Source organism: Trachemys scripta, chromosome 3 (assembly GCF_013100865.1).
Source record: "Trachemys scripta elegans isolate TJP31775 chromosome 3, CAS_Tse_1.0, whole genome shotgun sequence".
Lineage (NCBI taxonomy): Eukaryota > Metazoa > Chordata > Testudines > Emydidae > Trachemys > Trachemys scripta.
Window position 1 is genome coordinate 13,351,247 of NC_048300.1, and position 12,341 is coordinate 13,363,587.

The following is a 12,341-nucleotide window of genomic DNA, read 5'->3' on the forward strand; positions in this document are numbered from 1 at the left end:
AAAGTTTGTGGAAGGTAAAGTAGGCAGAAGCTCAGAGAAAGAGCAGCAAGATTTGAGACTGTGTAGTCCTTGCCTTCTGAGGATAGGGTCCCTGGGATGGAACCCAGAGTAATGGGTAGGCCCAGGTACATCTACCAGTCACTGGGAAGTGGTGCAGGACTGTTGAATGTGCCATACGGACAGCTGGTTATGTGAGTGTTTGATACCCTGAAAGGGGGGACAATATAGTGACCTAGCTGGAGGGCTGAGTCATAGAGAAAGCACCCGGAGTCCTGGAGAGCGAGAGGGGCCGTGGGTTGAGAGAGACAGAAGGGGGTCCTAATCTAGATGCGAGCTGATTTCCACATCTCCCACAAAGGGGCGTCCCCAGGAGTGAGTGTACCCATCACAACTAGCCTTTCTTTCTCTCTGGTTCTTGTTTGCTTTTTACAAACTATTTTACGTAATGGGCTGTTACTTTGGACAGTTGTAGGATACAGACCTCTGCACCTAAAACTTCCGTCAAGAAGCTAATGGAAGATGTGTGCAACCAAAGCATGGAGGTCAAACTTCTAGTTCAGTGTATCAACATACCAGTTGAAGGACATCTTCTTAGGGCTTATCTACACAGGCATTTTAGTTTGTGCTGAGTTGATCTGTACTAGTTGTGCGCAATATGTAATCTGCGGTAATAGTATGCAAACGGGCTAACTGTGCCCTGTTTCAATGCACATGATTATGTAAATGACGGGATTTGTGTGTGCTGTTTGGCATTTCAAGTGGTTATCCCATGGTCCTTTGCTTCATTGCTGAATTGTGTGCATTCTGGCACTTTTTTCGTGGTGCATTGTGGAATATGTAGTACGAGCCAGTAGAATTCTGGGAGTTGGGAGTCAAACTCTGAAAATCCTATGATTCTTTGTCCTGTGATTACTCTCTGTCTGGCTGGGCTAGCACCATTTGTTGAATTCTGTCGGCCATCATGGATTCAAGAACGTTCTGTGCCCCAGAGCTGGCAATCATGAATACACCAAAGCTGCTTGCACTTTGGTTCAGTTCTCAACATTGGGTGGCTTTGGCTTTCAATCACTGAGCAGCTGATGTGGCTACAACATTGGCTTCTGCAGCAGCAGAGAGAGAGAGAAAGAGGAGGAGGATGATACCAAGCAACTGGTACTACATGAGGTGTTCCAGGAATGTAATACAGAGTTGTTTCTGGGCTGGGGGAAACCAGCATCAATTGGTGGGAAAGCATCAATTGGTGGTGGTCGTGGTTTGCAGACCTGGGATGACCAGCAGTGGTGACAGAATTTCAGGATGGTGAAGGCAACTGTTTTTTTAAATCTGTGCTGAATTTGGAGCTGTGGAGCCATGTGGAATCCCATGCTTGTTAAGAAAATGAGTTGCCATTGCCATCTGGCAGCTGGCCACCCCTGACTGTTACTGGTCCGTATCTAACCAATTTGGCTTGGGAAGATTGGCTGTTGGGGATGGGAGGCCTTTCTCATGCAGCTATGTGCTATGCAGGTGGTATTATTGTGCTGGGTTACAAAGCTTGGTAATGCTTAGAAGATTATTGGCGGCTTTGCACATATGGCATTCCAGAATAGTATTAGGCACATGGGTCCCATCATTTGCTTCCTGCACCAGATGTTGCAGTTGATTAAACAAAGAGAGGACAATTTCTCCCTGATAGTCCAAGTCCTGGTTGTCCACCAGAGCAGGTCACAAACATAAATTCAAGCTGGTCTGAAAAGGTCCATGATGCTAGGATTTTTTTAGAATCACTCCTGTTCACCTTAATGAATAATAGTGATCCTAGGGGCAGACTCCCCATGGACATTAATGGAGTGGGAATTGCTCAGGTCATCCTTGGGAGACGGACCTTTTTTTTTTTTTGTTTCCCAAGCTAATGAAGCCATTTACAGGGCACTTGGACAGAAAAAAGGAACTGTTCAACTGTTGTCTTAGTAGTTGCAGAATAATGGATTGTGTATTTGGCAATTGGAAAGTGAGTTGGCACTATCTTATGACTAGGCTAGATGCTGCAAAATGACACTGGCCTATGATTATAGCTGCATGTTTGTTGCATAATATTGGTGAGAGTAAAGGAGAAAGTTTTATGGGTTGGAGGCCGAGATAGAGATATTTGCTCAACACCATGAGCGGCCAGCAAGGCATCCACTGAGAAGTATAAACCACCAGGGCAATACTGTCAGGGATGCCTTTTGTTTTTACTTTGAGTCTGGTGCCTGAAAATGTGCAGCTGTCATCCCTGAGAAGGTCGGAGATTGGATTTTGAGCATTGAAGTTGTTTTTTATGGGAAGAGATGTTATGGTAGTCTTTATGCTGTGTGTGCTTTTGAGTTTGAACAAACACCTTTGCCCCTCCCCCAACCTGATTCTGCTGTTAAGTTTAATTTTTTGTGCCATGCATTGCAGAAGCTTTGATTTTTAAAATGGTTTTATTGTCCACTTATGCCAGTAAATAACAACCAAATAACTTATAAACATTACAAACTCTCCTTGTTGTGATTAAAACATGGAAGAGAACAAAGGTGAGACAAGATGATGGTGATCAACAGATGGCTCAGGCAGTGGTGCTAGAAGGAGGGCTTTGGAATGTTTGACCACTGGGAGGCATTCTCGGACAGAGGACTGTTCTCATGGGAAATAGACTTCTGGGATGGAGGTTGGCACAACTGATTAAAAGAGCTTTAAACTAGGAAAACAGGAGACTGTTTAGAGGTGTTCATTTAATCTTTAATATTGAGTGGGAGGGAAAATCAAGTAAGAGCAGATACAACAATGGAGAAAGGAACAGCAGAGGCTAGGAGAGAATGGACATCAAGAGGAAAGAGTGTCACTGGTATTGGTGAACAGTCAGGTGATGCTGGCTGTAGAATGACTGTACTTAATCGGGCAAGGAATCTGGCTGAAGACAAACAAACAACCAAGATGTCCATACACCAATTCAGGAGTCTGGGTAACAAAATGGAGGGACTAGAACTACTGGTGCAGGAAGTTAAATCAGATATTATAGGGATAACAGAAACCTGGTGGAACAGTAGTCATGATTGGAGTACTGGTATTGAAGGGTATGTGCTGTTTGGGAAAGATGGTGGAGTAGTATTGTACGTTAACGATGAGGTAGACTGCAAAGAACTTAGAAGCAGGGCTTTGGAGCTGTGCTCTGGCTCCGCTCTAGCTCCAGGCAAAAACCTGCAGCTCCACTGCTCCGGAGCTGCTCCGTGCTCCAGCTCAGGGCTCTGCTCCAAAGCCCTGCTTAGAAGTGATGGAATGGATGAAATAGAATCTGAGTCAAAATCACATTGTGGGAGAGGAAGCTTACAGAGGCTCCACTGGGATGTTGTTTGAGGTCTGCTAATGGTCCTCAGGATCCGACAGAGACCTCTTTAATATTATTGGGAATTGTGTGATTATTTCATTAAATAATATTTATGGGAGACTTCAGTTTCCCAGATATAGATTGGAGGATGAAAGTCAGATATTCCTAGATGTGGTAGTGGACAGACTTCTTCACCAAATAGTCATTGAACAACAAGAGGTAATGCAATTTTTAGATGCAGTATTGGTAAGTAACGAGGACCTCATGGAAGAAGTGGTTATAGTGGACAGCCTTGGTTTGAGTGATCATAGAAATGTAGGTCTGGAAGGAACCTCAGTAGGTGATCTAGTCCAGTCCCCTGCTCTGAGGCAGGACTAAGTATTATCTAGACCTGACAGCTGTCTTTTTAACTTTTTCTTAAAAACCTTCAGTGATTGAGATTTCACAGTCCCTGTAGGTAATTTGTTCAAGTGCTTACCTATCCTTAAAGTTAGGAAGCTTCTCCTATTGTCTAACCTAAATCTTCTTTGCTGCAATTTAAGCACATTACTACTTAATCACTGAGGACATGACAAGGAAAGCTCCTCTTTATAGCAATCTTTTACTAACTTTGAAGACTGTTATCATGTCCCCCCTCAGTCTTCTCCTCTTCAGACTAAACAAACCCAGTTTTTTTTCAATCTGTCTTCATAGGTCATGTTTTCTAGACCTTTAATCAGTTTTTGTTCTCCTCTGGACTTTCTCCAGTTTGTCCACAGCATTCCCCAAATGTGTTGCCCAGAACTGGACGTGTACTTCAGGTGAATCAGTAAGGCTGTGAGTTTGTCATGGAGGTCATGGAAGTCACAGATTCCATGACCTCTGTGACTTCTGCAGGGGTTGGTGCGCCTTGCTCAGGGGCAGCTCAGGCAGCCAGTGCTCCAGTCATACCGGCTGCTGCTGGGGCAGTCTTGGGCCACCGCGCCACCCCCATCCCCCAGCAGAGTTTGGCTGTGGGAGGGGGCAGGGAGTTGGAGCACGGGATGGGGTGAGACTGACTGTGGGCAGCACTTACCTGGAGGGCTCTCCAGAAGCAGTGACATCCCCCTCACTTAGCTGCAAGGCGGAGGCATGGCCAGGCAGCTCTGCATGCTGCCTCTGCCCAGAGTGCTGGCTTCGCAACTCCCATTGGCTAGGAACCAGGTAATCACTGCCCAGAGCCCGCCTCACCCTCTCCCGTGCCCCAATCCCTTGCCCCCTCCCACAACCCAAAGTCGTCTGCTGCTGCTTGGGGGGAGGAGGGGAGGCACAGAGCCAGGTAGGGTGCTTGTTGGTCCCGCCAACCCTCCCTCCCCTCCCCGCCAGGGTCCTGGGCCACACGCTGCTGCCCTTCCCCAGCACCCGCAGCGCCCCTTATGCAGCCCCTCCCCTCCAAGTTTTAGTCACGGGAATTTTTAGTAAAAGTCATGGACAAGTCACGGGCCGCAAATTTTTGTTTACTGCCCGTGACCTGTCTGTGACTTTTACTAAAAATACCTATAACTAAAATGTAGCCTTACTTATCAGTACTGAATAGAGTGGGAGAATTACTTCCCATGTCTTGCTTATAGCACTTGTGCTAACACATCCCAGAATGATGTTGACTCATGCAACAGTATTGTTGTAGTTTGTGATCACTATAACTGCCAGATCCTTTTCTATAGTATTCCTTTCCAGGCCGCCGTCTTTAGTATTTGTGCAATTGATTATTCCTTCCTAAGAGGGGTATTTTGCATTTGTCCTAATCTAATTTCATCCTATTGACTTCACACCATTTCTTCTGTTTGTCAAGATTAGTTGGAATTCTAATCTTGTCCACCAAAGCACTCAGAATCCCTCCCAGCTTGGTATTGTCCACAAATTGTGTGTACTCTATATGCCATTATTGAAATCATTTATGAAGATATTGAATAGAACCAGACTCAATACAGATCCTTGTGGGACCCCACTTGATATGACCTGTCAGCTCAATTGCAAACCGTTGATAACTACTCTGAGTATGGTTTCCCAATCAGTTGTGCACCCACCTTACAATAGGTTGGTCTTCACCAGCGTTTCTCAAACTGGGGGTCCCAACCCAAAAGGGGGTCACAAGGCTATTATACAGGGATCGGGAGATCACAAAAAATATATTGCTGGTGCGAGGAGGAAGGGGAGTACAGCAGCCACCCAGCTCTGAAGGCAGCACCGCTGCCAGCAACACTGCAGACATAAGGGTGGCAATACCATGAGGGTGCTCCTATGAGTATGTACAGTAATTGGCTATCACTTTTTTTGGCAGGGAGTTGCCTTGGTCGAGGCCATACTTCTCTAGTTAGTTTGAGACGGTTATGTGAAACAGTATCAAAAGCTTTACTGAAGTCGAGATATGTCCCACTTACTGCTTCCCCTATCATGAGCTAATTCCATTTAAACTAAATGGAAGGGGGGAGGGATAGCTCAGTGGTTTGAGCATTGGCCTGCTAAACCCAGGGTTGTGAGTTCAATCCTTGAGGGGGCCACTTGGGGATCTGGGGCAAAATCAGTACTTGGTCCTTCTAGTGAAGGCAGGGGGCTGGACTCAATGACCTTTCAAGGTCCCTTCCAGTTCTAGGAGATGGGATATCTCCATTAATTTCTATTTCTAAATAAAAATATGTCTGCGACTAGGGTCCTTGAATTCAAACATAATTCTTTTAAAGGGAATTAGGGAAGTTTACTGGACCGAAACTCAGAAATCTGCAAATTAGGAGGGCTGTAATTATTTTCTGCAACTTTGACTTAAAGTATCTGGAGCCTGCATCCCAAACAAGGGGGGGGCGGGTACATGTAGACAAGGGTTGAAGACCAAATTCGATGAACAAACATCTCATACAGATGAAGAGAAGGCAGAAAGCCTAGAAGGGATGGATCAGCAAGGAAAGCTGTCTCTTGGCAGTCAAGAAGTATAGGGAGAGGAGTGAAAACTGCCAAAAGCCAAGCAGCAGCACCGTGCAAAAGAAATTAAAACCAGTAGGAAAAGGTTCCTTAGCCATATAAATACAAAAACAAGGACTGGGTGGAGATTTAAAGATAAGCTAGATATGGCCCAAAACCTAAACAAATACTCGATTCTTATTTAGAAACTGAGGCAGTGAGGACGTTGGGGGCAGTGTCAGAGTGGTCATTGGGAACAAGGATATGGAAGTAGAAATTACTACATTCCAGGTCCTCTTAATGGGACCTGCAACAGGGAGGCCCATTGGTGGTTCACTATTCTGTATCAGCAACTCTTTTTAGGTCTGACAGACTCATTACACCTAACACTGTTGTCATGATACATGCCACCTTTTGGCTATGTAATAGTTCATTGGAAAACCACCTCATTGATTAATATTCATGTGTGATATATGTACAGGGTATGCACAAAGAGCTTCTAAATATGTTCTAGAACTATGTCAGATGGTGTTGGGGAAATTCAGGATTGGGAGGGTCTCCCAGCAAAAAGTAACTGGGCAGTGACAGTTAGGGTGTGATGAGCATGCTTGTATGCTGGCTGTTGGTGTTAGGGCTGTGAGCCACAACAGAACAGCATTTAAGGCACCCATAGTTGCAGGACAGCCAATGGTTGCAGGACTGGTCTGGGTTGAACCCCACAGTGTCACAGGACCAGACCAGCGGGCCCAGATAATCTTATCCAAAAATATGAAAGGGTGATATTGCAAGCCCAATAGCAGAGATACATAATGAATATGTAAATGCAGGGATAGTATCCTATGATTGGAGAATTGCAAATATACTACCTACAGTTATGAAAATGAGAAGGGGGGTGATCCAGGAAACTACAGACTAGTTAGTTTGACCTGAATTGTTCAAGATTTTTAGGACAAATATTGAAAGAGTAATTAAAGACAGATAAATGGTGATTGGGATAAAATACAACATGGTTTTACAAAAGGTAGATTATGCAAGACCAGCCTGATCTTTCTTTGGGAAGATAACCAATTTTTTTCTAGCCTAAAGAAATGCAGTAGCTCTGATCTACTTGAGTGACTTCAGCAAAGCAGTTGATAACAGTTCCATATGGGAAACTGGTTACAGGGGGGAAGATGGATTAATGAGAGACTTGAAAGGCGGGCAAGGAACTGGTTAAAGGGGAGACTATAGTGGATCACACTGAAAGGTAAACTGTCAGGCTGGATGGAAGTTATTAGTGGAGTTCTTCAAGGGTTGGTCTTTGGGGCTGATCTTATTTAATATTTTCATTAATGACCTTGGCACAACAAGTGGAAGTGTGCTAATTAAATTTGTGGATGACACAGTGGTTGGTATTGCCATTACAGAGGAGGACCAGGAGATCATATAATATTTGGACAGCCTTGAGAACTGGACTAATGGAAGTAGGGATGAAATTTAATACTGTAAGGTCATGCACTTAGGGACTAACTAAGTGTTTTTGCTATAAGCTGCAGATGTATCAGTTGGAAGCAACAGCAGAGGCGAAATATCTTGGTGTACTGGTCAATCTCAAAATGCTGCCAATCTCATGCAGCTGAAAAAGGCTAATATAATCCTAGGATGCCTGAGGTGAGGTATTTTTCCAGTAGAGATAGGGAAGCATTATACAAGGCACTGGTAAGACCTTATTTGAAATACTTTGTGCAGTTCTGGTCTCCCAGTTTGAATTCAGCTTTTTTAAACATGGAACAGTTGCAGAGAAGGGCTACTATGATGATGAGACAAATGGAAATCTATTTTGCAAGAGGAGAATCGAGGAGCTTAGGTTGTTTAGCTTAACCGAACAAAGGCTGAGGGGAGATATGATTGGCCTGTATAAATACATCAAAGGGATAAATACCAGAGAGGGGAAGAGTTAGTTAAGTTAAGCACCAATATTGGGACAAGAACAAATGAATATAAATTGACCATCCGGTTTAGGCTTGTAATAGTCAAAGGTTTCTAACCATCAGAGGAGTGAAGTTCTGGAATAGACTTCCAAGGAGAGCTGGGGGGGGGGGGGGGGGAGGGGGGGGGGTAAAAAACCTAACTGGATTCAAGACTGAGTTTAATAAGTTCCTGGAGGGGATGGTATGATGAAACTGCCTACAATGGCATGTAGTCCATCTGCGACTGCTAGCAGCAAATTTCTCCAAAGGCTCGTGCTGGACATTGGATGGGGAGGGCTCTGAGTTACTATAGTGAGTTATTTCGCGGGTATCTGGCAAGTGTGTCTCATCCACATGCTTAGAATCTAACTGATGGCCATATATGAACACACAGAATTTATGAAACTTTTCTTTCTTAAACCAAACTATCCAAAATACCCTATTACACTAGATAACTTGCTTTGACCAGCTCCTTTCAAAATATGTTGACTGGCTCTTTGGTAAGTATTCCCAAGCCTGTTCTGTAAAGAGAGCAGTTTCAACGTTGTTCATAGACTATAACAAAATGTTAAGCGCCTAAAGAATGTAAGTAATTTGAAAAAAATTAAAACTGGGTATAAAATCATCAGTTTTGTATAGTGTGATACATCCGCTGCTGTTTTTCTGGTTTGTGACTGGAAGTAGATTGTGAGCCAGGAGGAGAAGGCTCTATCGTGGTAGAGAGGATGACTGGAGACCTGGGGGGACAGTGGAGGAAGCAGCTGTTTGTGGTGGCTGAGCTGGGGTTTCCAAAGTTGCCTGTATGTAGTTGGGTCTATTTTGATGTGAGTAATATGTGTTTAATTACACTATACCTGGTTCTGTGACATCAATTCCTCTCAAACAACAAAAACTACCCTGCTTCCTGGTACCAAAACTTGCCACCATTTGGCTGAGGCCAACAATATTAAGTTTTTAAGAAAACTCCTTTTTTTTTTTTTTTTTTTTTTAAACAGAGCGTCTGTTGAAGATGACCTTGGAGGACAGACGCAAAGAATACTTGAGGGAGCATGTTCCATTGAAAGACATTCCAACATGGATGGAAGAAATGAAAAGCAAGAACCAAAGTGACGGTATGTAAAGAGCACGTTGGGAGGTGGAGACCTGTAAGGAAATTAACTATATATAATTTCTCTGTACATATAGGTAACATCATCTGCAGTCTAAGTTAATTGCATTATACTTCAAAAATTAATTCTGTATCCATAATGGCTTCTTAATTGTTGGGATTGAAAAATTGCACTTTTTTCATGTATTTAGTGTGTTTAGCCTAGATAATTTTGGTCTTGGTTCTCTTAGTCAATTGCAAATGCGTTTCATCTACAGTATCTAGTATGGATCTAATTTTCCAATAATTCTGTCTAGAGTGTACAGATACCAGTGGCTTAATGCCCTTAAAAGACTCGGACTTTACAGCATTTCCTAAAGCATACAATTCAGGATTTGTCCCAATGTATGTGGGTGTGGAACTGAAGACCCTTTTTAAAATCACTCTGCTGGCAGTCCCCCGTCAGCTTGATTTGGAGAAATCTAGTTTGAGAGCCTCCACGTATTGCATTGATGGCAGTATTATATGGGGAGAGGGGTTTCTCAAGTAACCACGTTCCAAATCATTTTGTGCTGTGTTGGTTTCAACCAATGCCTTGAATTTCACCTGAGAATCTATTGATGGTCCATACAAATTATGGAATGCTGGTGTTTATATGCTTTATTTATAGGGTATTGCCTAAAGAGTAGGGGGCACTGGCTTCAGTGTCTAGATGTCTGTTTATGTAGAGTTGATTACAGCAGCTGGGGGAGGTGGGGCTGAGGGATTGGGAATGTGGGAGGAGGCTGCGGATTGAGGCAGGAGGTTGGGGTGCAGGAGAGGTTACAGGCTCTGGGCTGGGGGTGTAGGCTCCAGGTTTGGGGGGACTCAAGGGTGGGGTTGGAGTGGGCTTACCTCAGGCGGCTCCCAGTCAGCAGCGCAGTGGGGCCAAGGCAGGCTCCCTGACTGTCCTGACTCTGTGCTGCACCCGGGAAGCAGCCAGCAGCAGATCCGGTTCTTAGGCCAGGGAGCGGGCAGGAGGCTCCGTGCACCGCTCTCACCCGTGCGCGCTGCCTCCCACTCCCCAGTTCCCAGCCCATGGGAGCGCGGAGCCGATACTCGGAGCGGGGGCGGCGCGCGGAGCCCTGTGGCCCCCTCCGCCTAGGAGTCAGACCTGCTGGCCGTTTCCACGGCATAGTGCAGTGCCAGGACAAGTAGGGAGCCTGCCTTAGACCTGCAGCACCACTGATTGGATTTTTAACAGCTCGGTCGGCGGTGCTGACCAGAGCCATCAGGGTCCCTTTTCAACCGGGCATTCCAGTCCAAAACTGGACGCTTGGCAACCCTATGCTCTCCTGCAACCATAGATATGGGGCTTAGAGTTCTGTCCCCAACCATTGTGAGATGGCTACAGTGATGACCTGGATGAATACGATGATTAAGGTATTAAGATATGAAGATTAAAACTTCTCTCACAAGATCTGTCTCTGTTTAAATGTGAATCTGAAGCAGCCACTTAGAAGGGTTTCAGGAACTGGGAGTCTACTCTGGGTAATCTCGGCGACCCAACAGGTTTGCAGGCCCCAGTACTATCTGGGTAGATGACTATACCATCTAGTCATCAATCCATTCTTAATGATTTGAAATGGAGGTGCCTATAAGAGGCTGAAATTTTTCAAATATTCATATGGTTTGAGTAAATCTGTATTACAATAGCACAGTAGTCCCCAAACTTTTCAGGGATGTGTCCCTCCCCAACCCCCTGTCCGTGCCATGGGCGGGGCTGAATCAGAGCTGTGAGCGGAGCTGGGTTGGGTGGCGCTCCCTCCCTGCCCCCCAGGGGGACTGGCCCAGGCCCCACTGCACACCTCCAAATGTTCCTCAGTGCCCACCTAGGGAGGTGCGCCCCACAATTTGGGGATCTCTGCAGTAACATACAGAGCCTCCTTTGTAGTAGGCATTGAACATACACTTAAGTCAGTCCTTTCCTCAAAGAGCTTACTCTCTGCATAGTATTTCTTCTCCTGTCCTTTTGTCTAAATTTTACGCATGGAGAAATGAATGCATGGAGACTGACTTTCCTAAGCTCATCTAGAAAAATCTGAGAGCTGGGACTCTTTCGAGCTTTAACCACAAGACCATTCTTCCTTTCTACACATTAAGCTATTTTCTGAACTTTACTAAACTTGAAAGTCAATGAGGCTTACAAATGCTGACTGTTAATGTCACTATCTCTTTCGGTTTTTGAGAGCATTATACTATGCTACTGTTCTGTATATTTACTTCATGAAACCACTGTCTCACTTGACAAAGGTTAGACAGCATAGCTGATTTGCTAATGCCACTGGTGAATTTCACTTCTCTTGTATGTTTTGTCTATACAACACAGATTTTGCTTTCTTTCAGTTAGTGCTTAGTGTGCTACAGAAATGCTTGAAGGCAAAAGCTGAGCTTGAAACACTTTATTTCCCCCACTCTGTTATTTAAGCTTTTGTTACATTGTATATTCATGAGAAGATGTCAGCAATTTCTTACATTTAAATTTGTTTTATAAAAAAGCTATGGAGGAAAAGTAACCTTTTAGAAAGATGGGCTGACAATAAGCCAGATAATTAATTTAAAATGTGGAAAATATTAAGAGAAACACTTCTTACGAATGTTGTGGTTCACACGCTGTATGTAGTATAGCCCCCCCACCAATACTTATACATTGATGCTATTCTGCAGACTACTGATTATATGTGAAAGTAGTACTTCTGAACGTAAATATTTGAGCACAGAGTTTGGACCTTTTTTTCTGACTTGGAACTCTTGTTTTTTAAAGTAATTTTTCTTAAAACATAAATGTTGTTTCTTCCCCTCCCCCCTTTGTTGTACGTGAGTAATAGATTCTTCAAAGCTCTAGATATATGGAAATAAGATGTATTTGAAATATAGGATTTGACGTATAGGTTTAAACTATACTTGGTTCATCATCCTGCCAATTCCTGATGCTTCAGAGGAAAATGAGCATGCACTTTAACCCAAATACATCTGACTAGTTGTGCTGCATAGTGTGTGCAGCAGTAATTCTTTCCTGATAACC

The 12,341-nt window shown here is 44.2% G+C and overlaps 1 protein-coding gene across 4 annotated transcripts in view; it reads left to right on the forward strand.

The window, feature by feature from the left end:
- MACROD2 (mono-ADP ribosylhydrolase 2) overlaps positions 1-12,341 on the forward strand; it is a 1,283,788-nt gene that overhangs the window by 5,884 nt on the left and 1,265,563 nt on the right. For all 4 annotated transcript variants that reach the window (XM_034764159.1, XM_034764162.1, XM_034764161.1 and 1 more), the window contains exon 2: positions 9,186-9,302. In XM_034764159.1, the coding sequence (XP_034620050.1) occupies positions 9,186-9,302 (117 nt within the window). The remainder of the gene's footprint in view (positions 1-9,185; positions 9,303-12,341) is intronic.